Genomic DNA, 27,400 nt, shown 5'->3' on the forward strand with positions numbered 1-27,400 from the left:
GAAAAAACTTTAGTTCTGTGACGCTGCCAAGGTTTGTGTGCCAAGTAAATGCAGGATTGGCCATAGAGTAAGACCAGAATACAATAAGTACCTAGTGAAACTTGTGAACAGACTCCACAGGGAAGTTCTGTGGTCATGCAGAAGGTGTCAGTGCTTTATCATTCTTCACTCCCTTTTTCAGCCCGTTCTGGATTTGTGCCTCTGCCTTAACTGTCCTGGTTGGGCACTTTGGGTGTAATCCTACTCCTACGGAAGTCAGTTCCAAAATTCCCTTTAACTTCAATGGGACAGAATCAAGTTCTTTGTAAGCCTTATTTTGGATACAGATTTCCTGTAATTTGGTCGCACTAGCCAGTTTACATTGTTTTGAGAAAATGGCCATATCAACACAAAATATGTCGCCAGTGCACATATAGTGTAGCCTTGACATTAACTTCTCTACTGTTATGCAGATAATTTAATAGTATATGGCTCTGCAGTTGTTTTAATATTGTTTTTGTTTCTCATTCATATTTTCATTTCTCTTTTTCTAAAATATATTTATTACAAAGGATAGGAGACAGTGATTTTCTAAAAAATGTTAAAGGTTAGCTTCTTAAAAACAAATTCTTAATAAGATTATTAAAGGAAAGCCATATGATTATTTACACTACTTAAAGCATTCCAGAGATAAATATGTTAAATACATTTTAATTAGTTTAATTTCCAAGCATATGCGATTTTAAAGAGAAAAATGTTAAAGGTGTAAATTTTTGAAGGACCAACATTTTTCAATTTGAATTTGAATTTGCTAGAGATTTTTAGGCAAGATTTGCAAATCTGAGTACTTTGAAATTAGGGCCCTAAATTGATAGTGCTTGATGCACCTCTGGAAGATGCTCACATACTATGGTGGTAAGCGCAGTATAAGAACCTATGTAGAAGAAAATACAACATTTAGGCCCTGATCCTTCAGTGTACGTCAATATGAAATACCCTTGTAGGATCAGCCTTTGGAGCCTAAATATGTAGCCTGATTTTCAAATTTGCTGAGCACTATGAAACTCCCATTGAAGTTAGGACACTTATATAGGGGCTTAAATACGGAGTTAGAAACCTACCCACCGGTTTTTGAAAACCTTTTGGCTTTAGCCATTTAACTTCTATATAGTCATAAAACTCAAAGATTTGAAAGACGGGCACATGTTGGAGCTACAAAGGGGTTTGTGCACTGAATAGCCTTCTTGAGCATCCCCAGAGACGCTATGTGGTCTGGGAGGCAAGTTTCCTTTATCACCCAAATGCTCATCTATGCTACTTGGGTTTGACAGTGAGTCTCTGAATTTGCCCCTAAAAGAATGACATTAACACATTTCATTTTATACTATATCCTTAATGTAAAACAATGGAATGACCAGTGTAAGTAAAGCAGTGTACCTGATGTGTGAATTTCTTGGGCTAGTGAGCATTTTTACAACAGAACATTGGTAAAATGATCTGAAGAAAATAGGCTGAAACTGCATCAGCTATAATTATAAATACATAAAGTAAGAGTTCAATAACACGGTTATCCAAGACATCTAAAATACAATATTATCCCAATCCATGGAAGAAATTAGTTTAGCTCTGATTCTTTAGTTATTTAAATTTTGCATCTAAAGCCTTATCAGAATGCACTCTATTCTCTGATTCACAACTTACTGCATTTAACACAATCTCTGTTACAGGTTACTTAGTTATAGAAAATCCATCAAGTAAGTTGATTAAAGATTTTTATATTATGGCTATCAATTCACTAGTTTGTTGAGTGTGAATGTGTGGTTCCTTTTTCTATGTTTATTAGAAAAAACTCCAAGCTGCGTATAAATCATAAAAGCATGACTAATTGCATGGTAACTGGAGAAATGCTTTCTCTCTCTCTGGGGTGAAGCCTGCATGTCTGTGTTTTAGCTTGGGAAGTAATACGGGGATATTTAAACTCCTTGGGGTTTAAAAACCATGTCATTATGAGAATGAGGTCACTGCAATATTTTATACGTCTAAAACCTTGCAATGTATAAAATGTTTTCTGTGCAACAGAGAGATATTATTGTACTTTAGACTACAATGATAACCTTACAAACTTCATTAATATCAAAACTTTGCATTGGAATGCTACATTTATTAAAAAAAACAATCCCACTCAACAGGACATTAAAGCTAAAAACTAGATCAGGAGGAGTAATTGAGCGAGAAGATGCTCTTAGTTTGAAATGCTCTAAACAAATCAAATAATCACACTGTCAGTGATTTATATAATGTTATTTTATCTCTGTAAATATCAATTATTATTAAACTGGATAACAATTTCTTTTGATAAGCTAGCGGTTAAATGAAAAACAAACAAACCAAAACCCAATTTTCACATGTGTCTAACCCCTCTGTCTTTACTTCTAGACCAATAAGCAAGAAATCCTTCCTACAACATGTTGAAGAACTTTGCACAGACAACAACCTAAAGTTTCAAGAAGAATTTTCGGTATGTTACTAGCAGTTGTCACAACATTGCAAGACCTCCAGTCGTTTCATGTGTCACATTCATGTCCATTTTAAGCATGCAAGGCCAGAAGGATTCTGGCCTTGATAATCAATACCCAATTACTAGGTTGATTGTTTAGAAAGTAATATTACACTGATTTAGGTTGTGCAGTCTTCATTGCAACCTGATCAGAATTATTCACCTAGTGTGTCAGCAGATGATGATCTTCTATAGCCCTTCCTGCCATGACACCAGCCTCAGTAGTCAGCTAGATTGTGACATTAAAGTGATAATTCTAAAAAATTGTAGCAATAGTCACGTAGTTTGAGAATATTTGGTTTACAGCTTTTTTTTTTTTTTTGCTTTACATATCACGATATTGTTCAATTTTGAAAAAAAATATTTATCAGATCTTTATTCTTAGATCAGGATAAAATATGTATTGGATTGTAATTGATTGTATACAGGTTTCATTCAGATATATGTAACCACTTTAAACAACATCATTTGCTCCAAGAATAAAAGCCCAATATACATAGCTGACATTTATTTTGTGAAAGGTTCAGGGCCCGATCATGTTCCCATAAAAGTCAGTGGGAATTTTGTCATTGGCTTCAATGGGAGCATGACTGGGTCATACACTTTCATTTCTTTATAAGTAATAGGCCAAATCCTACTTGTCTTGCTCTTATGAAGAGCCTCAGTGGGACTGGAACTGCTCTTGTGGCTATGGCCAGCAGCATTTGAGCCAGTAACTCTGCAAGTCGTCTGACTCCTGTTGAAAAATGATTAGTTTTCAAAGCCCACATGACATCTATATAATAAATATACAATTTCAAAACTACATTTAAACCTCAACTAAACTTTTCACTGTTTTCTTAGGTAACTTCTCTTTTATGGCTATCACATTTAAATTACTTTTTACACTTTATCTGCTCTTTTTGTTATTTCAGAATCTTTATCATCATCATGTCTAACACATGCAGTTATTTGCCATCATAAAAATAATTTGTCAATCTCCAGTGACTTTACCATTTTGGATTTATAGATTTGTCATGAATTGCTTACTATTTGGATTTATAAAAATGAAGGATCAAACAATAGACTTTTATACTACTAGATTATAATATTTCAGTTTCTCAGGGAACAACAACAAAAGTGTGAAAAGATTAATGGTATTTCCTACAGCTTTTTGGCTATGCTCCTTAAGTCTTATTGGATTGGATTTAATAATAATAAAAAAGCACCATAAAATTCTTCTGAGCAGTAATGCAGAGGAGTAGAAGTGTTATTTCACTAGAACAGGAGCGATTATAATTATATTATGCATGACTGAGCAGATGAAAAGTTTTCCTAGCAATGACATGTTCACATTTTAAAGTTCATCACTGGAAAGTTTCTAACGTTACCTTTTAGGCATTAAAGTTTCACAACAATTATAGGGTTAAAGGTTACAGCATCGAAATGACTTGAAATCTAACATAAACCGTAATGTTCTATGAAGTAGTAGTAGTATGAGCATTTTTTAAAACTTAGACAAATACATGTAGCAAAAACCTAATTTAACCAAATTATTAACTGAACTCTTAGTTAACCAAAGGCTATGTCTGCACTGGATTGTAAACCCAGGTTAGTGGGACCTAGGCTTATGAAATCGGTGTTTCAAGCCTTCGCTTGAGCATCCATGCTGCATTGTAAATCTGGGCTTATAGTTGCTGGACCTAGGTCTCACAGCCATGCCAACCATGCAGATCTCCTGACTCAAATACACTGCAAAATGACAGGAATTGGACCCACGTCCCAGCAGGACTTAGGCTCTGATCCACTTCCTAGTATGGTCCTAGGACCCAGGTCCTGAGTGCTTCTTAATTCAAGTCAGACTGATTTATATGTAGACAGAAACCAGGCTTGGGCTCAAATCTGAGCCAGAGCCCAGGCTTAGAGTGCAGAGTAGACATACTCAAAATTGTTATGTGCCCCTTGGGTTTGTACTGTACTTCAGCTTTCCCAAGTCCAAAATGTAGCAAAGATCTGCCAGATGGCTTATCTGAGGCCATATAGCACTCAAGGCAGGTTGTGCTCCTGTGGAGGGCATGTCAGTCAACTGTGCAGACAAGGAGCTGTAAGGAGTCATGCTAACTGGTGGTGGGCCAGCTTCACCCATTTTCTGATTCTTCAGTTTTCTAAAGGTTTGGCATGTCTCCTGAGACCTATGCAAAATCAGGCTTGTGTAACATTTGATGCTGTTATGGTGAGTATTTAACAATATATTTTCTAAGTGCTATTAATGAATACCTCCAACTACCTCCAAATATCATTTCAACAAAAGTCCCCATACTCCCATAAAAGTTATCTAATATATACAGCATAAATGAACTATCTGTTAAGTTTATAAACCTACAGAGAAACATTCCTTCTTCCACTACCTGCGTCTGACGAAGTGGGTATTCACCCACGAAAGCTCACGCTCCAAAAAGTCTGTTAGTCTATAAGGTGCCACAGGATTCTCTGCTGCTTTTACATTCCTTCTGTAACAAATCATCATTGAATTTGAGACTCCAAATAATCTTTATCCTTTGCTAAAATAATCAGTTGGGGTGAAATTCATCCTGGTGCAGAGATCTGGCACAAGGCCATTAGCACCAGTTAAATGCTGTGATGGGGCAGATCAAGGCATGGGGGCATAGTTAGAGCAGCAACACAGGATGCCTCTGCACTGCAGAGGGCTCTCTGCTGCAGACTCAAATTAGCAAGTTAAAGTCAGGCTCATATGGACTTAACGTGGAAATAATGGCCCAAACTCCTGCAAATGACCATAGACCTTGGGAGAATGCCTCCTCCCAACACCCCTGTTTACTTTCCCACACAAAATCCAATTATAGAAGCTTTGTGTGAAGAGAGGAGAATGTTACCCTTTATGAATACAGGAAATTATAACTTGTCCATTTCCAGCTTTACTTTCCTGCCATTATTGCATCCTGATTTCAACCCCTAGAAATCAACTGGGTTCTACCTGGGTGCAGGGGTCCTCCCAAGTGTAGCCAGTTGCAAGATCAGAGCATTACTGTTTTATAAATTAAAACGTTATTTACAAAAGAGAGAAACACTATTGACTACGAAGAAAGAATCAATTTTGGGAATGGCCACAGGTTTAATCCAGGGCAAGATTTACAACAGACATTATTAATTAGGGGATGAAACCATAGCTAAATCCATTCTCTTTCTTAACATGTGTGTTCTGTAACATGTTACAGCATTTTCTTTAGTTTTGTATTAACTTTGTGTCTGGTAACCACGTTGTTTAAGTCTTTAACATACATTGAGGTAATGTCAACTATTATATATAAGCAGATTTGTAAATGTAGAGGGTGAATTGCTAACCTTTTCTGTGGAAAGAGTGAATAAAATCGCTGAGTTGTATAGAAGCATATGGGCCTATGGAGATTAAAGGAGAGATTTTCAAAAGCACAAATGGGAGTGAGTCACACAACTCTCATTGACTTTCAATGGAAGATGAGCACCTAATTGCTCTTTGCAGTGATTTCTTCCTGTGTGATTTCACAAGAAGAACATGGCACTCCTAAGAATAGAACTCCTGTCTCCTAACGCTGAATCCTGTGCCTTAACCATAAGACCCTCCTTCCTTTCTAGAAGAACAGTGCCTGCAGTTGTACTATCTAGGATAAAATGATAAAGGCCATCCAGTCTTTCTGGTTCAGGACATAAACTTCTCATTAGCTGGAAATAGGGTGATATTTCCCATTGAATATAATTGCACACCATATGACACTCTGTGATGGTTTTGAACCCTCCTCTGAGCATCAGATGTTAACAATTGTTGGACATAGGATACTGGACTAGATGGACTAGTTTGCTTATTGTTGGCTGGCTTGTTTCATTATGGCAATTCTTGTATTTTATTACAAATATTAATAAAATCTAATAAGAAAATGAAGTACAGTAAATTATGTTGTCCTCGATAACTGAAGATACCAAGTAGGTCTGTGTGAATGCTTAAAATGAGTATATTTGTGAAAAATAATTTGAATAACAAACACCATTGCTCTTTGACATTATTTATGATTTATATTATTTGCTGTTTGTGAATATCTGTACATGAAATTCTTGTCACAAGAATATTCACAGAAGGGAAAACTATCATGAAATCTCATGCAGACTTGCATTTGACAAGAATTAATATCAGATTGTTGGCACAGCTATCTTGAAAGCTCTTCTGGCTTTGGGGATAATTCAGCCAGGGAGCAGAAATCATATTAAGTGAAGGAGGTGATCAGTTACACAACACAAATGGCAAATTATTAATAACAAATAGTTAAAACAATAGGTACAGCTAATCATTTGTGAGCAATCCATAGGTTGAAATATGCTTATATAAACCATTAATCAAATAATGAAGAAAAATGTGAAAGTTAGTCTGGTTGTAGATAATCTGAAAACAGAAGGAAGTGGGTAAATTAGGTCTGTCTAAGGGATTTTTTCTATATTGCCCATCATCACGGTAAATTAATAATCACACATAAATTTTGTCTCCATTTGATGGCCCATAGCAGACTTCATGGAATATTTTCCACTTCACTCTTTTAGGTTCTAGGAAACTCTGCTTTTATATATAATATAATTTCATTAAATAAGTTCTTCCCTGCAAATGATTCATCTATCTCTGGCCCTAAGTAATAGAATTCATGAACAGTTATGAAACTATGATTCACTTGCTATTGAACCCAAAATAACTCTGTCCAACCCCCTCAGGAACAGGTCAGTGAGCAATAAGTAATTGCCAGTTGTCTCAATTTGATTAAATGCTCGCTGGTTCTCATGCTGTGGCAAGAGCTCTCCCAAGCTACAGGAATTAGGAAAAGGCATTACTCAAAAGTAAGGCTGAGTCACATAAGACATTGTTACCACATTATATGGCATCATGAAAAGACAGGAAAAAACACAAAAGGTGATAGTCTGACTTTATCTAGACTTTTAAAGGTGAAAGTTCATGTAAGCTTAAATTGTTCAACTTGACGGTGTTTTCTGCAGCTCTGCATCTGACAGTGTTGGAGTAGCTAGGGTTGACGGTGAGGTGAAATGCTTCTGCAGTGTCTCCAGCTGCCCTTAGAAGTGTAACATATCATATAACTTCCTTTTACTGGAGTGACCATATGAGGGGAAATTATATTACTGATCCATTTGTAATAGAGAACACGAAGCAAATTTAAAGGTTTTCTAACAAATATACATTATTTTACAGGAACTTCCCAAGTTTCTTCAAGATCTTGCTTCAACCGATGCTGATCTGCCTTGGAACAGGTCTAAGAATCGCTTTCCAAACATAAAGCCATGTACGTCTTTACTAACTGGTCTCTCTTTTTTACTCTCTAACTGTAGAAATACAGTGTATGTTTGGAATGCATCTGAATTTTTCATTGGGTCTCTCTGATATGTTACTATAATAATATACATGTTATATTACAGTTTACTATCAACTAATCTGTTTTTGTTCACTTGTTTGAGTAAGGGTTCTTTGTAAATGGCTTTCAGCTTGCTCTCACAAGCTTTAACATCCAGGTGCAAGAAATTGTAGCCCGAATAGTTTCTTAGCTTTGTAATTTAACCCAAGTAGCAAACTCTTTAACATTCTTCCTGGACTTTTCCCCTTAGTTAAAAGTAAGTTAAGTGTAAAATCCACATGTTTATGCATTTGTTTTCCCTGGAAGCCTAGTGATGCTTTCTTACAGCTACTTGCAAATATTGTGCAAGAGTTCCATTGAAGATCAGAGTGACTGTATGATAACTTATAAGCCAAGGCTAGATTTTATCACAGGAGACAGGAGTCTGTCTCTCTGTAGTCAACATTGCTTCATTTTTCAGTTAATAAGACAAGAAATGCTATTATTATTTTAAGCATTAACTGTGATGTGAGATGGGGGCCATGGCATTCCTCTGTTAATGTAGCTACATTCTGTGCTATTAATTTTACAGAACAGCTGTTCCTGTTATCTGCTGCCTGGTTCAACACATATTCTATGCTCTAATTTACAATTGCTAAGAACTGATATTCGTGTTACCCAATAACATTGTCAAAAGTGCTTCATAAATCTTTCATTTTATAATATCCTTTCTTTTCACTGGTTTGCAGAAGCAAATGTCAGGAAATGGATAATTGATTTCAGCATGTACCTATTCAGAATCTTTTTCACACATGACATCTTTCCTATTTTTCATCACTTCTATATACTTCTAATGAGCCAAATTCTGAAGTCGTTCCTCAATTTTTACTCAGTTCTCACTTACGCCGACTTCCTGTTTTAGGGGTTTGCCTGGCTAAAGAAAGAGTTAAAACTCAGTAAGGACCTCAGGAAATGGCCTGGTGGTAGCAGAATATAACAGAGCAAACAAATATAAATGATGAGGCCCAGGCTTGTAGTCTGATCCAAACAGAAGACTGCATCACCATTGCACCACTTCATCAAAGGCACAACGGGCCTGTATACCTCAGACTGCAGGACTGGGGCCTTAGACGTTTGCATTAGAAATAATCAGCATGAGAAAAATGCATTGAAATGAAAAGAGCAAGGAAGAAGAGTAATTATACAACCAAACAGGATGGTTAAATAGTTCTTGGGAGTTGCAATTACTGTACTGTTTTGCCAAGGTAGATTTAATAAAATTAGCTAAACTAATGTAAACATTAATTTTGAATTCTCAGCATCATAGCAACATCTGATGCATGTCACTGTAGTTTACAAGTAAACATCTCAATTAAATAGACTTTATTTCTGCTATAGATAATAACAACAGAGTAAAGCTGATAGCTGATGCTGGTATTCCAGGATCTGATTACATCAATGCCAGCTATGTGTCTGTAAGTTGGAAGTCTCTCATAATGCTCATCACATTTTTTCTATTTTTATTTTCTTTTACAAAGTGACTTAAAAGGGAATATATTTTATATCAGAACATGCTTCTAATGTTTTTTCCATCCACTGCAGCTGCTGTGGCCACACTGTCACTTCTAGAACTATGAATTCATGTGTCCAAGTGTATCATTGAACATAATTAGCTTTAAAACATTTAATTTGATTTGCTCAGTTTTATTGTTGGGTTGTGTTTATTAATAGTAAAACAACTGCAGTCAGCTAATTTGTTTCTGGAAATTATCTCATCCTGTTCCCATTGGAGCCAATTATGAAAATCCCATTCATATCAGTGGTGCCGGATATGGCGCTATTTTGTATTTCTTAGTTAAGGATTTTGGAGTATTGTATAAAAGATGCTATGCAAAAATAAATAGCAGTGAACTGACTATTCCTGTAACGATAGATAACATGTTTTTATGGTGGCCCTTATTATTTCATGCTAATTTTGTTGAGGAAAAATGTAAATATGCCACCTGACAACACAGTAGCTGTGATATTGTTCAATGACATAACTAATACCAAAATATTTTAATACAATTGAATAAGCTGATGTGTTTGAACATAGACAAAATAGGTTATTAAAATACTCTGTTGATGGAGGGGAGAGCACAGTATCTCTTTCCTCCAGTCTTTCTGCAGAAGAGAATAGATGTCATTCCCACCCTGCTCCAAATAATGCCTTCCCTGGAGTTTGGCTTTATTGGTAACTCAGAACATTTCTTCCCACACTTACCTGTTTCTCAGGGTTTTCTGCAGGATCTCCCTGCCTCTGCCCTTATTTGCCTGAACCATGGTAATGCCCCCTCGTGCATCCTGGTAAAATGATCAAGCTATCCCTATTGCAATGATTATTATAATTATTTATTGTTTTTATTACAGTGGCCCCAACTGAGGTCAAAACCCCATTGCACTGCACACAGTACAAACAAAATAAGAGGCAATTTGTGCTGTGCCGGTCTTCCCACATAAATAGATGAGACAGCAAAGAGTAGGTAAAAGAAAATAGTATTATCTCCATGTTACAATCAGGAAACTGAGGCACTGAGACTTACCCAAGGTCATACAGGAAGTCTGTAGCAGAGCTGGGTATTGAACACTGGTTTCTTGAGTCCTGACTCCCATCCCACTGTCTTAAACATTATCCTTCCTTTCTATTAGTCAGCAAAATTTACTCATTGCATTATACAGTGTTCTAACCGGGTGGGTCAACAGAAGAGACTTTCCACCCTGTTACAAATCCTGTTACACAGCTGTAGTGCTGTTTGCTGTGCTCTGGGCCTCTGAGGTGGTGTTCTAAGTAGAGTGGAGGATGGACAGGTCTCCACTCTTCCCCTCACTGGCTAGTACTCAAAAGCTGATGCTGGGAAGCTCACACAGCACCTTCAAAAAGGCTGCGGAAAGTGCTACTGCGAAGAGCTCTCCCATGCAGGCATTTTTGCTTGCTTCTGACTTATGCAGGCATAATTCCTTTTGTCATCGTTGATGGGATATTGCAGCTGCCAAGGCCACCAATTCACAGAGCTACAACTTTGATATGTGTGTGTGTGTGTGTGTACGCACAGAGAGAGAGAGGAAGGGAGAGAGATCTATAAAGGGCAAAGTTATAGCTCAGAGAATTGGTGGCTTTAGCAGCTGCAATATCCTATCAATGGTGACAAAAAGCATTATGCCTGCATAAGTCAGAAGCAAGCAAAAATACATGCATTGGAGAACTCTTTGCAGTAGGTAGATAGATATAGAAAGAAACACCCTTTATATACTATATAATAAGTGGGAATTGGAAAGCTACTTTTATGTTTACTGGTTCACCCATGAGGGGAGAAAGCAAATAATTAACTCAGAGCTTTGCATCCCTGAGTTATAGCTCCTCACTTCACTGTTCAACTAGCGAGGATTAGTGTAGTTTCCCACTGCCACCTGTTATGTATATTATATATCAAATAAATAACAGGCAGCTGTGAATTATAGGAGTGTAATTCCATTGAGGAGTTTTGATGAGGTTAATAAACTTCTGCACTGTTTGTTCTGTTTAATTACCAGAACTCCATGATGGACCATCAGCTCTGCAATATGACATTTATTTTTTTAATTTTATATAATGCATAGTGTTCCTCGTGCTCCAATGGCCCCTTTAAGAAAACTGGTTCCATCCTGTGGAAGGACAGCCAGGGGGCACATGTACTGCAATCTCTGCTTGAAAAAACTGTTCTCATGCTCTTAATTCATTTTAGAATTATGTACAAAAACAGAAACCAGGATCATCCCTTCCATGGAAAAACCCACAGGGTGACTTCAGGGAATCCTCTCTCAGAGAGAGACTTACATCACTTTTCAGGGCTGAGGTTCCCCCCAACCCTTTGGCAGGAAAAAGGCCTCCTCTGAACCTGGACTGATCGATTGGAGGACAGGGCAATGTATGTGGGCTCCCCAGGACCGGCGCTTCTATTGAGGCGAACTAGGCAATCGCCTAGGGCGCCAGGATTTTTGGGAAGCGGCATTTTGCCGGGGGGGGTGGTGGCAGGCGGCTCCGGTGGACCTGTCACAGTTGTGCCTGCGGAGAGTCCATTAGTCCACGGTTCCAGTGGAGCTGCCGCAGGCACAGCTGCAGCAGCTCCACCGGAGCGGCGGACCAATGGATCGTCCGCAGAAATGGCTGCGGCAGCTCCACCGGAGCGGCGGACCAATGGATCGTCCGCAGAAATGGCTGCGGCAGCTCCACCGGAGCGGCGGACCAATGGATCGTCCGCAGAAATGGCTGCGGCAGCTCCACCGGAGCCGCGGGAGCGGCGAAATGGCCGTGCGCCTAGGGTGCGAAAAACTCTAGCGCCAGTCCTGGGGCTCCCACCAGCTCTGGATCCACAGCAGTTTTGCACTAATAGAACTACACAACCATGCCCCCAGCCCCCCAGGCACAGCTGCCCGAGATCGTGGGTGACACTGTGCAGTAAAGGTAATACAGCCATAGGCTGTAACCTTGGGATATTTTTAATGACTGTAAGTAGCCATGACTTCAATTTAACATATTTTTAAAAGATGCCACTTCCAGTAGCACAGGGCCTCTAACCTATTTGGGCATTGGCTGAGAACAGACTTACTCAATGGAAAGAATCTCATCTATTGAATTATCCACATCACTTAGGCTTTCCTTGGAGGTTTCCCCTGCAACAACTTCGCTGGCCTATCCCTGTTTAATTTATATATCTGACAAATTCACAACCTCTGGTGATACGGCTGCAGGCATAATTATGAGTCATACACACACACACACACACACACTTTTTGTTTGAGTATATCCATATATATTAAATATTTTCATTGTAGGGCTACTTGTGTCCAAATGAGTTTATTGCTACTCAGGGACCATTACCAGGAACAGTGGGTGATTTCTGGAGAATGGTATGGGAGACTAGAGCAAAAACGCTCGTGATGCTTACGCAATGTTTTGAAAAAGGACGGGTAAGTTACCAGAATATCAGTTGTTAATGCATGCAATAACTGTAAATTATATATTCTTTCTATCAGGATTATATATGTTCATTGTTAATAAACAGTGTCCTCTGACTGCAGGTAAGATGTCACCAATACTGGCCAGAAGACAACAAACCAGTTACTGTGTTTGGAGATATAGTGATTACCAAATTAGTGGAAGATATTCACATAGACTGGACTATCAGGGATCTAAAAATTGAAAGGGTAAGGGAAAACTGAAAAATGCTTTTATAAAAATACACTCTTAAATCCCCAGTGAATGTAAAATGTGTTCCATCCCACTCAGCTGTCCCTAAAAGTTCTTCTTTTAATCCCAAATGTGCATACATTGCATTGTCTGTTTTTTCTGAATATTTTTAACTTTTTGAAAATTGTCTTCAGTTTCTGTCACATGGAACTGATATGTGAAACCCAGATGATAGGAAGTAGAATATCAGGGATACTGAATCTCTAATCCCCTGGGAGTCAAAGTTTCTACCTGACTATCTCAATATCTTTTCTGGAAGGGAGTAATTATAAAAATTTGGGAATGATAAAAATCCCTTCTAATGCATCCCTCCCAGGTAAAGCAACCAAGGGTGAAATTCTCTGGAACAGTGCAGCTGCTTTTACTGCATCAGCAGCAGTAGTGCACTATAGAGCTGGCATAACCAGCCCTAGGAGATTCACCTCAATACAAGTGGCTCTTGGTGTCTTAACACCACTGGCACGTTCTGCACTGGCATAGGAGAAGTGGCATAGAGTCCCCAATGCTCTCATGATCCACAGCTGTGGTTTCAGGCTTTTGGAACCATTAGCAGCTAGTAACTACTGGAAGAGCACTTAGGCGCAGGAATCAGTCGTCCATATAGTGGCCAAGACAATCCTATGTCTCCTTTGGACCTCTAGCACTGACATACATAGTGTGCAATTCTGCCAGACCCTAGGATGTGACCCTCCATGTCCAAACATAAAGATGCATTATCTTTTCTTGGCAGACACTTGTGGAAACGGGTGACAAGTAAGCAACATCCCAATTTTCAGACTTCTCGGAATACATTGTGTACATAGTACAGAGCAATGAAACATTTAAAAACAAGATTGTGAGATACAATACATTTGTTTTGTAGTTAGAACACAGAAGCAGCCACAGTAAAAAGGGGCTTTACAACCAGAAATGTATGTTGGCAAAACACAAATTCATATCTGTTAACCAATATGAGGCTTTCAGAAAACACAAGTCATGCTCTCTAAGTGTTCTGGATGCAGTCACTAAAATACATTGCACCTTAAATTGTGCCATTTATCAGTATGCCGATTAAGTATCCTGTATTTTTGTCTTTGTTTGCTCTTTGTTTTAAACCCACAAATGGAGTTATTGTTTGTTCATTTAAGGTTTTTTCCATGCAAGTCAACATGGACATTTTGCATCCATAATCCCTTTCACCACATCCTACTTTACTAACATAGATCCAAATTGTCATTATGCGTTATACAGTAGTTAAGAAGTCAGGTTGTCACTTCCTGCTTTTATGTATTATCATAACTGCTGTAGTGGAGTAGTCGCTCACATATAATTTCCACCTGGCCGTTTTCTGGCCAACGAGTAATTGGAATTGGACCAGTTGACTGCCTTGACAGTAGCAAGTCAGTGTAGGAAAGGGTCAGATGGAACACCTTCTCTGATTGAGTTTCAGCCAGCTTTGCTCATTGGGCTGCTAGAAGACCTGGAGACACTTCAGCTTATAATCTGCAAATTGGACCCAGGTCCCATCTGGCTTATAAAGTCAAGGGGAGTGTGATGGGGCAAGGCCAGATGGCTACAGTAAAGTACTGAGAAACAGGTATGTTAGCCCCAGGCTAAACAAATCCTTAGTACCCTGGTAACCAAATGGCAGTTGCTCCAGGTTAATCAAGGCACCTGGAGCCAATTAAGATCTTTCTAGAAGGCAGTAGAGATAGCTACTTTAATTAGAACACCTGCAGCCAATCAAGGCAGGCTAATCAGGGCACCTGGGTTTAAAAAGGAGCTCACTCCAGTCAGGCAGGGAGGAGCCAGAGGAGAAGGAGCGTGTGTGAGGAGCTGGGAGCAAGAAGGCAAGGAGCTGAGAGTGAGAGAGTGTACTGCTGGAGGATTGAGGAGGACAAGCATTGTCAGACACCAGGAGGAAGGTCCTGTGGTGAGGATAAAGAAGGTGTTTGGAGGAGGCCATGGGGAAGTAGCCCAGGGAGTTGTAGCTGTCCTGCAACTGTTACAGGAGGCACTATAGACAGCTGCGATCCACAGGGCCCTGGGCTGGAACCCGGAGTAGAGGGCGGGCCTGGGTTCCCCCCAAACCTCCCAACTCCTGATCAGACACAGGAGGAGCTGACTCAGACTGTGGGTTCCACAAGAAGGGAAGATCACTGAGGTGAACAAATCCGCCAATAAGCGCAGGACCCACCAAGGTGGAGGAGGAACTTTGTCACAGGAGAGTTGAGTTTCCTGCTGGCAGAGGTCATTAACACTTCCCCATGGGTGGACTGCTGCCAGTTTCTTGTAAACAACAGTCATTAAACCCATGAACAAGAAGTTGTCTCCTGATGCTAGTACATTTGACAACAGTGTAAGTCTCAAACTTTCCTCTTTAGGTAAGGTTATTGAGAAGAAAGTGCTAGGGAAACTTAGGTGTTACAGTTCACTTCTAGATCTAAAATGGGTCTGTTTCAAAATTCTAATGCAGAACTTGTATGTAATTTGTGCTTCCCAGCATGGGGATTGTATGATGGTACGTCAGTGTAACTTTACTGCCTGGCCTGAACATGGAGTCCCTGAAACTACAGCACCATTAATCCATTTTGTCAAGCTGATCCGTGCAAGTCGAGCACATGATAACACACCTATGGTTGTTCACTGCAGGTAAGCAGAGAATTAAGTACATCATGAAATCAGTTTAAAGTGTCATACCATTTAAGTAAATATTAGTATGCAGAAAAGTTGCCAGATTGAAAGCAGTGGGGAAAAAAGGCTGCTCTTTTATTCAGAGTATAGCCCTGGCTGCAGTGCAAGTTTCCAAGCAATGTTCCTCAACTCTTTCTGAAGGTAGAAGACCGGTTTGTGTTTTCCCTTCCACCCCATGCAATCCAACTGATATGATGTCAGTGAAAGAGTTATTCTGGTATTTACCATACAGTCACATTAAAGTTCATTTCAGATTTCCTGTTTACTTAAAATAGGAGATGTGCATGTGGTAACACTTGAGAAATGTTGACTTTTTAATGATTTCAACCATAATTATAGCTTTCTTTAAGGAAGAAGTGTTGAAAAGTTTATTTAAAATCTAGATATAATATATTATCAGAAGACAGAAACTATATGGGAACCAGTAAAGAATGGAGACTTGGAATGGAAGATTGTATCTACTATCCCTTTCACATTCAAAGGCCAGATTTCAAAATTGGATCCTAAAAATAGATGCCCAAATCTATATGTTGGGGAGCTAAATACGTGGTCTGGTTCTGAGATGTGTTCAGTTCTCATCACTCCCGTTGATTTCATTTTCTACACCATTACACTATTGTTTCAAAGAGTCAGTGTCTGAACAAGGCTAAATCTTCAGTAAGGTGGTCAGCAGGTCTGCATTTTATACAGTTCTTTCCACATTTTCAGATGGTCTCTCAGTGTCCCCACTGACTCAGTGGGCACATTCTGAAGTAGTGATTCAGGATAAGAACACTGTTCCAGATTCTCTGTTGTGCTCAGTGTGAGGGGACACTAAGCGATTTGGTTTCAGTTCTCAATTCTCTGATCCATCTCTCATCTGTGTTCAGCCTATAATGCATTGGAACTTCTCTAACTTGCTCCAGCTGTCAATGTCACTAAGGGACCATTCACCAAATGGCCACTGCTGGAACATAATGCTTTCCTACCACTCCTCTTCCCTGCTCCCAGCAACCCCTACACTAGAGGCTAGTGGAAGAGACAACTCCACTGGCTCTGTGCTTCTGAGGACTCCCTCGTGCTGGTGGTTGTCCTCAGATGGGAGACAGGGCCAGATTCCATTCCCTTTGCACTGCAGAGAGTTGCAAAGGGGACAGAGAATTTGGCCCCCAGCACATACTAAGGATGTTCCCTTGCTTATGTCACTATGACCTTGCAGCAGCAACACATGTCCTCATAACCACAGGATTCATTTATTATAATACCTCTTAGCAGAGTTTCTCTCATGTTGCAGCTTTTACAGAGTGCAGACACACATTTGGTGAGCAAACATGATCATGTTACTCCTATCCAGCATTTTTTGCACTGCTTGCTTATAAATGTGAGAATGATTTTAAGGTAACCCTGTTAATTTTCAAACCGCTTAATTAAGAAGAATACCCCTAGCCACAAGAGAGTTGGACTTGCGACTTCAGCCTAGTTATCTATTCCCACCTTTTTTCTTGTATAATAATTCACTGTATAGAAATCCTCTTTGTTTTGTTTAGTTTTAATAGAAATGCACCAAGAAATCCAAGGTTCAGTTTTGCAAAACCTTGTGATTGCAGTTTTGTTGCATTCAAACCAGCAAAGTTTGTTGGGATTCATATAAAAGCTTTTTGTCTCCTTCTCATTCCTACAGTTTGCTAAATAGGATAGTTTTGATTTAGCTGCACCTCATGAGTCAGGCTTTAGCTTTGCAAAACCAAAGCCAGGTTGTAGTTCACATCTAGATTCCATTTTATCCCAATCAATAAAGGTACCAGAGTGAGAGGGTGGATAAAGGTTCTAGTTTTCGCCCAATTTTATTTTCACAATAAATTTATTTTTCGAGTTTTTGAATTCATAGATTCAAAGGCCAGATGGGACCATGGTGATCACTTAGTCTGATCTCCTGTATAGCATAGGTCGTAAAACTGCCCCAAAATTATTCCTAGAGCATATTTTTTTTGAAAGACATCCAGTCTTGATTTAAAAATGGTCAGTAATGGAGAATTCATGACTACCCTTGCAAAATTGTTCCGATGGTTAATTACTCTCACCATTAAAAATGTAAACCTTATTTTCAGTCTGAATTTGTCTAGATTCAATTTCCAGCCACTGGATCTGCTATACTGAAGATTTGCAATTATATATATTAAAATAATTAGCATATAAACTATATTTTATTTTGTATATATTTTTTACAGCGCTGGAGTTGGAAGAACAGGGGTTTATATTGCACTTGATCACTTAACACAACATATAAATGATCATGATTTTGTGGACATGTATGGACTTGTAGCTGAGCTGAGAAGTGAGAGAATGTGTATGGTACAGAACCTGGTAAGACATACAGAATTTATATACATTCTATATTAAGAAATCATTTTGTTCTCTGAAATACTGCAAAAATGAGCAGCAAAACTTGTGAAAATCAGCCTTATTGTAAATTTTCTAGTACTTCCTGCTCCCAGTTGGATTGGAAGCATTATACCAATAGGCTTTCTTGAGGTCTTTGACACTTCTTCTCCAGCCAAGGAGTGGAAAAATGAAAGGTAGTGTTTTTAAAAAGTAAACCAAACTTTCTCAGGCTTTGTAAAAAGGTTTATTTTCAATTTTGGTTAAAGGTTCAGGTAATTTTTTTAAACCCAAACTTAATAATATCTTATTATATTTGGCTTTATTAACTCTTTCTGACAAGTAAATTTATATAAATATAGGGCTCCATCCTCCAAAAACATAAACATGTGCTTTACCTGTATCAATAGTCCCATTGACTGACTTATTTTAAATTGACTGAAATAAGATTATACAAGTAAATTAAGTTATATGCACTCTTCAGTATTTGTAAGATAAGTGTTTGAAGAGCCTTCTATGGGCCTAAAACAAGATACATTTTTAGCAATCATATGCAAGGTGAGTATAAGTTATTAAGAGAAAAATAATTGAGCTGCTAGTAAAAGGACTACCCTAAGCTTAGAGATCTGGGTTAGTGCTGCTTAGGGTGACCAGATGTCTCAATTTTATAGGAACAGTCCCAATTTTGGGGTCTTTTTCTTATATGGACTCCTATTACCTGCCACTCCCTGTCCCAATTTTTCACATTTGCTTTCTGGTCACCCTAATGCTGCCTTCCCTGGAGCCTTTGTGGAATTTAAAGCTGCCCTTAATGCTCCAATTCAGTGTAATCCTTGTATTCATTCCTGTAGGTCTAATAGTATTATCTAATTCAGAGGCTCTTAAATGTGGTGTGAGAAACACCATTACTCCCTGGAGATCAGGCTTGTAACATGGTGCTGACTCTTCCTGCTTATTTCTAGCAGTTAAACTGTAAGCAATTGCTGTAGTTGCCTCAGGGTTCTTATATAATCATGAGGTGAAACTCTGGTTCCATTGAAGTAGGTGGCTAAACTCCCACTGACGTTAATAGGGTCTGGATGTCACTCACGAATGGAAAAGGAAATGGGTATGAGCTAATGTCTGTATTAAGATGCAGTACACAGTATGAAAATGTTTGAGATCCTTGATCTAACTCAACCACTGTAATTAAGGGTGCTTAGCTGTAAGAACTGCGGGTCTTAGACTGAGCTAATAAGGAGTGTGTTCTTCTTGTTGGGATCAGACTTCAATGGGTGCAGGTTCAGACCCTTTGGAAGGGTCACTCTTGACCCAGTTGCTAGTTCATCTCATACTCTTCCTTGCCAGCAGAAAGTGTGGTATCACTTTGAACCTCTTTGCCTAAGAGATTACTTACAAGCTTATCAATGCTTTGTATTGAGATGTAGTCTCGTGCAGCATTCTGCTGAATACAGCCTGATGGTTTCAAAGCTATTTATGGGCATGTTCATACAAATACTTAGTTCGTGGCAAGCTGGGATGTTAATCTACAGAGCTCCAGTGTGCCACACACTAACTGTCCATGTGGACCCTGCTGATGTACACTAGGTGTTCCCTAGCGTGCATTGACTTGCCACAGTTTGAAAGAGCAGTACAGCAAAGTGCGCTAGGGCAGTGGTCTCCAAACTTATTTGATCGCGCACCCCTATCAGTAAAAAAATTTTGAGCATGCACAGCCTGCTGTGCCGGCTCTACCATTTTTGCCAAAGCAAAAAAAAACAAAACAACCAAAGTGCTCATCCTGCCGCACACCCCCAAGGATCCTCTTGTGCATCCCCTGAGGTGCGCGCACCGCACTTTGGAGACCACCGCGCTAGGGAACTTTTAATGCTCACCAGAAGAGCCCATATAGGCAGTTAGTGTGCAGCATGATGGAGCACTGTAGATTTATCTTCCAGCTTGCTATGCAGTGAGTGTTTATGTACGTATGCCCTGCAAAAGGAGGCTTGTTTGGTTTGGGAAACATTCCTGCTACTCATATTGGATCAGAGAATATGAGAAGTGAGATGACGGGGATGTGTAAAGTTAGTCTGTCCTTTTCAGCAGTTGAACCTATAAATCTGAGATTTTGGGATCTTAGGTTGAAAATTGAGACTATGATACAATGTCATCTGGAAAATATTGTGGTCTGGTTGTTTATCGTTGGGATTTTTTCCCTTCTTTATTCTGTTTATTAACGGTTGGCATCAAAATGTAGAGTTCCCTAGTAACAATAGATGGCTGTAGAGGATTAAAAATATCCATTCTATTCTGTTTGTTCACTAGCAAATGTCAGTTTGGTAGTATGATGGGGTGTACAACCCCACACTGGGCAACACGGGATAAAGGAATTGCTCTGGGCCCAGCCAGTCCCTCCCCGCCACACCTGTCAGAAATTTCACTACTGGAGGAAGAGTTAAAAGGCAGGGGAACAGCTCATTTGGTGGCAGTGGCAGACCAGGGAAGAGAGTAGGCCTGCGACCTGGAGCTTCAGCAGATGAGAGTGGAGGGAAGGCAGAAATCTCTCCCTAAGACAATTACCCAAAGATCCCTCCCTTAGGGAAAGGAGGACCTGCTACAGACAGCTGGAGAGGGAAGCATTTCCTCCCTCGCACCATATGAACTCTAGACTTTGGTAATCCCCTTGATTTTTTGTTTGGACTATCCCAGGAAAGCCCTGAGCTGGCCCAGGAGGGTGGGTCATATTATGGGTGGAGGCAGATGGCGCCTGAGAAAGAGAGCTGGCATGTGGAACGCCACCATCAGAAGGTGCCTTGTGATGAGCGGGCGCCCTTCACACTGCCTTAATCCCGATCATGACTTTGGGACAGTTGCAGGAGGGGAGATGGGAAGAGGCCCAGAGAAGGCAGCCTTAAGCAGCCTTGGCTGTCAGATCATTGATAGCCCTCAGGGCCCTGGTTCAGAGCCCAGTGGAATGGGAGGGCCCAAGCTCCCCTACCGACAACCCCCATGCAGGTCACAGGCTTTAACCCTGACCAACCAACCCCAGAGTGAGGACCATCACAGGTAAGTTTAAATGTAGCACATGTAGCTAGGTGAGAAAATAACAGGACTCCTATCACTGGGATTTTACTGTGATGAGGAGCACTGGAGCCAGTAGTCTTATACCCTTCACTGCAAATCAAATAATCTAAATGGCCTCAGTGGGAGGCCATTCAGTGGAGACCTCACAGAACCAAACCATTACAAATAAAAAAGACAATAGATAGGTTAAGGCTTATTTTAAAAACGTATGTTTGTCACTTTTGCTCGCCTCTGTGCTTACAGATTCTGGCAGAGGCCAAAAATGGAAGTGCCAAAATGTAACACAAGAGGCTGTTCTCTTGATACTAATTTCCAACCTGATCGAGGCAGGAAGTATTGTCATTGTTACTTCGGTATAATATTGCAGTGTCATGAGAGAGCTTGTTCTTATCCAAGTCATTTCCAGCACAGTTTTGCAGAACCAGTAGTACAATACTCCATGTCACCATTGAGACTCATCAAAACAAAATGAATCTTATTAGTTTTTGAGGGTTATCCATTGTTTCCCTAAATGAAGCAGGGTTTTAGCAGTCAAGCTATTCTGACATTTCCATTATAAAACACCTCATAACGATCTCTAATTTGGGTTTTAAATTGTCAGCATAGAGAAGGTACCAAGACAGAAGCAATTCCCTCCCACCTGCAATTAAAAAAATAAAAATAAAAAATCAGCCTCTCTTTAAATTGTAGGAATAAAATATAATAAAATAATTATCACCCTTTCTTTCCATATTTATAACACTGAAATTGTTTTACATTTGCAGACCATTGTGTTGCAGTTTTGAACCGCTGGTACAGGGCTAGATTAAGAATAAGCCTAACATAGCTGTGCAGGGAAATAGGAAGAGGAGTAGGGACTCCCTCCTTGTCAGCCCGTCTACCTGAATCTTAGCTCTAGCTGCCAGGAGAGTGCAGGAGCTGTGCATGAGACACTATCCCCAGGGAGGGGCAGGGACTAGGCCAGGCCATGACTCAACTCCCTTGTTCCCACTACACACAACACTTTATGTGTCAGTTAGCAGTATAGGGTTGCCAGGCATCCAGTTTTAGACTGGAACGCCTGGTCGAAAAGGGATCCTGGCGACTCCGGTCAGCAGTGCTGACCAGGCCATTAAAAGTCCGATCATTGGTGCAGCAGGGCTAAGGCAGGCTCCCTCCCTGGCCTGTCTCTGCACAGTTCCTGGAAGCAGGTGACATGTCCCTGCTGCTATTACTGTCCTGAGCGCCAGCTCTGCAGCTCCCATTGGCTAGGAACAACTGCCAGTGGAAGCTGTAGGAGCGGTGCCTGCGGGCACAGACAGCATGCAGAGCCCCCCGGCTCCTCTGCCTAGGAGCCAGACATGCCCACTGCTTTCGGGAGCCATCTGAGGTAAGCACCACCTGGCCGGAGCCTGCACCCCAAACCTCCTCCTGCACCCCAACTGCCTGCCCCCACTTTAGAACCCCCTCCCGCACCCTAACTCCCTCCCGGAGCCCATACCTCAAAATCCTCCTGCACTTCAACCTCTTGGCACAGCCCTGAGCCCCTCCCGCACCCAGACTCGCTCCTGACGCCCACACCCCCTGCTGCACCTCAACTTCCTGTCCCAGCCCTGAGCCCTCTCCTGCACCCCAAACCCTTCATCCCCAGCCCCACCTCAGAGCCCACATCCCAGCTTGAGTCCGCAGCCCCTCCCACACGCCAACACCCTGTCCCAGCCCAGAACCCCTCCCACAGTCCAAACCCATCAGCCCCAGCCCAGAGCCCTTTCTCACACCCCAAACCTCTCATCCCCAGCCCCACCCCAGAGCCTGCACCCCTAGCCAGAGTGCTCACCCCATCCCGCACCGTAAGTCCCTGCATCAGCCCGGTGAAAGTGAGTGAGAGTGTGGGAGAGCAAGCAATGGGGGGAGGAATAGAGTGAGCAGGGGCAGGGCCTCAGAGAAGGGGCGGAGCAGGGGGCATGGCCAAGGTGTTCAGTTTTGTGCGATTAGAAAGTTGGCAACCTTACGGTGGTACTGGTTAAGGAGTAAGCTGTACCCTGAAAAAGAATATAGAAAATCACTCCTTTTTCCCCCTTCAGCACAACCGAGGCACTCTGGGAGGCATTGTGTCTCTCCGAGATCTTGTCTGCAACTGCCTGCACTTGTGACGGTGTGTAGGGTACATGTCACTACATGCTGCAGTGACCATACTCTGTACCGTGGGTAGATACATGCAGCAGAGAAAGCCTCCAGCAGTGCGGATAAAGAGAAAGGTTCCAGCAGCCTAGAGCCTTTTCCCACTTGATTCTTTCACTGTGGCAGGGAAAGGCTCTGCTAAAAGTAGCAGTGTAGACCTGCCATCCCCATGCTTGGGTCAGTAGAGAGCTGTACAGGATATATATCCTAGGATTCAGGAATGTAGGGCACTCTACACTACCTGCCTAAGCCATGGCTCACCATCTACACTGCTATCTATACCTGTGCTAGCTGCATGTGCAGCATCTGTACTCTGCATGCCACCATATGGACCCCTCAGGGGTGTTTCAGCTACACACAGCTGCTTACTCTGGGCTATACAGTAGAACAAGAGATGGCAACCTCTGGCATGTGTCTCACCTGGGTAAGCACCCTGGTGGGCCGGGCCAGTTTGTTTACCTGGTGCATCAGCAGGTTCAGCGGACCATGGATCCCACTGGCCATGGTTTGCCGTCCCAGGCCATTGGGGGCACCGGGAAGCGGTGTGGGTGAGGGATGTGCTGGCTGCGGCTTCCACCACCCCCATTGGCCAGTGGGAGCCGTGATCCACTGAACCTTCTGACGCGGCAGGTAAACAGACTGGCCCGGCCCGCCAGGGTGCCTACCCTGGTGAGCTGCATGCTAGAGGTTGCTGACTCCTGCAGTAGAACCTCAAAGTTACGAACGGAGAACGGAGGTTGTTCATAACTCTGAAATGTTTGTAACTCTGAACAAAGCATTATGGTCGTTCTTTCAAAAGTTAACAACTGAACATAGACTTAATATAGCTTTGAAACTTTACTATTCAGAAGAAAAATTCTACTTTTATCCATTTAATTTAAATCAAACAAGCACAGAAACAGCTTCCTTACTTTGTCAAATCTTTTTTTTTAAACTTTCCCTTTTTTGTTAGTAGTTTACGTTTAACACAACACTGTGCTGTATTTACTTTTTTTCCCTCTGCTACCTCCTGATTGCATACTTCCATTTCCAAATAAGTGTGTGGCTGACCAATCAGTTCGTAACTCTGGTTTTCTTAACTCTGAGGTTCTACTGTATGTAAAATGCACAGTCTAGTCCAGGAGTAGGCAACCTATGGCATGGGTGCCAAAGGCAGCACACGAGTTGATTTTCAGTGGCACTCACACTGCCCAGGTCCTGGCCACCAGTCGAGGGGCTCTGCATTTTAATTTAATTTTAAATGAAGCTTCTTAAACATTCAGAAACCTTATTTGCTTTACATACAACAATAGTTTAGTTATATATTATAGATTTATAGAAAGAGACCTTCTAAAAAGGTTTGAAATATATTATTGGCACGCGAAACCTTAAATTAGAGTGAATAAATGAAGACTCGGCACACCACTTCTGAAAGGTTGCTGACCCCGGTCTAGTCCCTAATGAATGATGTTTTTTCCAGGAAAAGACCCTACAAAAAGGTTTTTGGCACATCATGTGCTCCCCTTCATCCTTTTTCCTGCCCCAATAGGAATTTCAGAAAGATGTTCAGTGCATACAAGTGGGCGCTGCTTTGGCACAACAGACTTTACAGCTTTTGGGGTTCAAAATCTGAATAATACAAACTATTTAAACAATTTATGTTGTTGTAACTTCAGTCTGTCAGGTCACAGCTCATATTTGCCTGATGGATCCATTACAGAACAAGATATCTTCCCCAAAAAAGGCTTTACTACAATGGTATTTTGAAGCACGCTATCATGTCAATAAGGATTTCAGGAAACAATATATGCAAAAAATATGTATTGCTACTGTATACTGCAGCAGCTCTGAAAGTTTATTGTTTCAATTATCTGTGCCAGGAGAATTACTGATTCCAGAGACATGCCCATCTAAATGAAACCCTCATTATGTATTAGAAAGAGTTTGAATGATTAAGAGTTTTATCCCAATGCACAAAAGCCAAGAAAGTCAACATTTTTATTTCTAAGCTGGTTCTCAAAATGCCCTCTATAACAGGCATCTATCTTTAGAAGGGATTTGTTTTTTCTCTCATGAATAGGCCACGTATTAAGTGAATGGAATTTAGTGGATTTTTTGCATTTGACTGCACCCTGCTGGCTTTCAGCATGTTAGGAGGGAGGAAAGTTTCTTCATTTAAGTGCTTAATATATGTGGTTCAGCTCCTTCAGTCTGAATCAAATGCTGAAAAACAAGCTGAACACATTTTTTCATATATAACTAGCTTTGAGGGAATGGTGTGGTGCAGTTATGTTTGGAATAATTTTGTATATTTAACTGAGCATAGTAATTAACATGCCTATAGACTAATAATTGATAATTCATAATTATTAAAATTGGTTTTCTTGATAATTGATAATTGATAATAAGACATTATCAAAGGGTTGGAACAAGATGCAAAACTAGAATTACTTTCAGAACATCTATAGGTTTTTATTCCAAATTGCTTTAAAATATTTTGTTATTAAAAGCAAATTTTTCATCATAAATTCATGGAACCTCTAACTTTTACATCATACAGGCACAATATATTTTTTTGCATCAGTGTGTTTTGGACCTATTGACAAGCAAGGGAAGCAGTCAGTCCATATGTTTTGTAAATTATTCAGCACTGCAAAAGATGGACTCTTTGGATGCCATGGAAGGTAAGTAGATACAGATTGTTCCAAAGTTATTTTTTCCTAGCAGGTGCTTTGATTTGTTCATACTAATAAGCATACTTTGACAAGCACTTGGAGGCTTGATAAGTGCAAAGTTATGGCTTTCTGCTGCCCTTTAACCCAGATTATGGTATCAGTCATTGCTCAAGCTATTTACATTTTTCAACAGAAATTCTTTCAAATACATACTAAGAGTTATCAGTAATTGGTTAATGTTCATTTAAAAAGCAGTCTAATTTAATGTATTTGTTTCTGTTGTAGGTGATGTGGAACTTGAATGGGAAGAAACTACCATGTAAATATTTAAAGCAAAGATTATTAGGTCTTGAAAACCAAATAGTATTTTTCTAAATGTAGGGGCCAAAACAAATCCCCTTATAATGAATTAAAAACAAGCATTTTTTAAAATGTTGAAATGGTTCCTTTTCTATCAATGTGCCTTCATAAATGTGATAAATTATTTTATGCAAATCACTAGGCAATAAAGATCAGTAATACTTTTGCCCAGATTGCAGTTCTGTTGTTATATAAATAACTCAGTATGTATTTAAATTGAAAGTGTGCTCTCAACAAATGCTCCTTTTCCCCAGTTATCTTGTAAAAGATTAAAAATGAGCCAAATGTGAAGGAAAATGTTCATATTCCTAACGTGCATAATTCAGTGTGAATTTGATGTATTCTTTTGTTTGGTTTTGAGTAAAAGCTTGAATTCTTTGACTCAGTCATGTTAGTTTGGCCTCAAGGGTGTTGACAATTCTTGTGGATTACTTCCAGTACTGTCACAATGATCTTTACCTAAATGTATGTTCTTGTGTTTTAAATCTGCTGTTTTATGAGTGCTAGGATATCATCTCATGATCCTGAACAGCTGAAGAGTCACCCTCTGACACTGCGAAGATTATTCAGCTTTTGCACAGCACACAGTAGCTCTTCAGGGATAGTTGGGGCTATTTAAGCTAACTTGTGATCACCCGGTTGTTGTTTTTAAATGTTGCTAGTGATTGCACGTTTGATGATGAAGAAAGGATCTCACATTCCTGCTACTTTTGTAAAACTGAAAGGGAAAAAAAATAAAGTTTTAAATTTATTACATATTATAATGTATGGTAGATTGATTTGAATAATGTACTGTATACTTTCATTCAAATGACCTGAATACAATCTTATACACGGTCTTCATAAGGAATATTCAGAAATTCAATATTAAAATATTTTATTGTTCAGGTGTATAAAATCAAACTTTGTTGCCTTCACATTGGCATGAAATAAGTCACTGAAGCCTTTGAAACACATGGCTGACAATATT

The 27,400-nt window shown here is 40.1% G+C and overlaps 1 protein-coding gene across 1 annotated transcript in view; it reads left to right on the top strand.

Moving 5' to 3' along the window:
• Positions 1-27,095, top strand: part of PTPRQ (protein tyrosine phosphatase receptor type Q) — a 149,542-nt gene extending 122,447 nt beyond the window's left edge. The window contains exons 36-45 of the mRNA XM_032806315.2: positions 1,707-1,733; positions 2,416-2,497; positions 7,758-7,848; positions 9,295-9,371; positions 12,748-12,882; positions 12,994-13,119; positions 15,645-15,793; positions 18,043-18,178; positions 25,956-26,079; positions 26,356-27,095. Of these exons, the coding sequence (XP_032662206.1) occupies positions 1,707-1,733; positions 2,416-2,497; positions 7,758-7,848; positions 9,295-9,371; positions 12,748-12,882; positions 12,994-13,119; positions 15,645-15,793; positions 18,043-18,178; positions 25,956-26,079; positions 26,356-26,393 (985 nt within the window). The 3' untranslated portion in view covers positions 26,394-27,095. The remainder of the gene's footprint in view (positions 1-1,706; positions 1,734-2,415; positions 2,498-7,757; positions 7,849-9,294; positions 9,372-12,747; positions 12,883-12,993; positions 13,120-15,644; positions 15,794-18,042; positions 18,179-25,955; positions 26,080-26,355) is intronic.
• The last annotated feature ends 305 nt before the right edge of the window (positions 27,096-27,400 follow it).

The sequence above is a fragment of the Chelonoidis abingdonii genome, chromosome 1 (genome assembly GCF_003597395.2).
Source record: "Chelonoidis abingdonii isolate Lonesome George chromosome 1, CheloAbing_2.0, whole genome shotgun sequence".
Lineage (NCBI taxonomy): Eukaryota > Metazoa > Chordata > Testudines > Testudinidae > Chelonoidis > Chelonoidis abingdonii.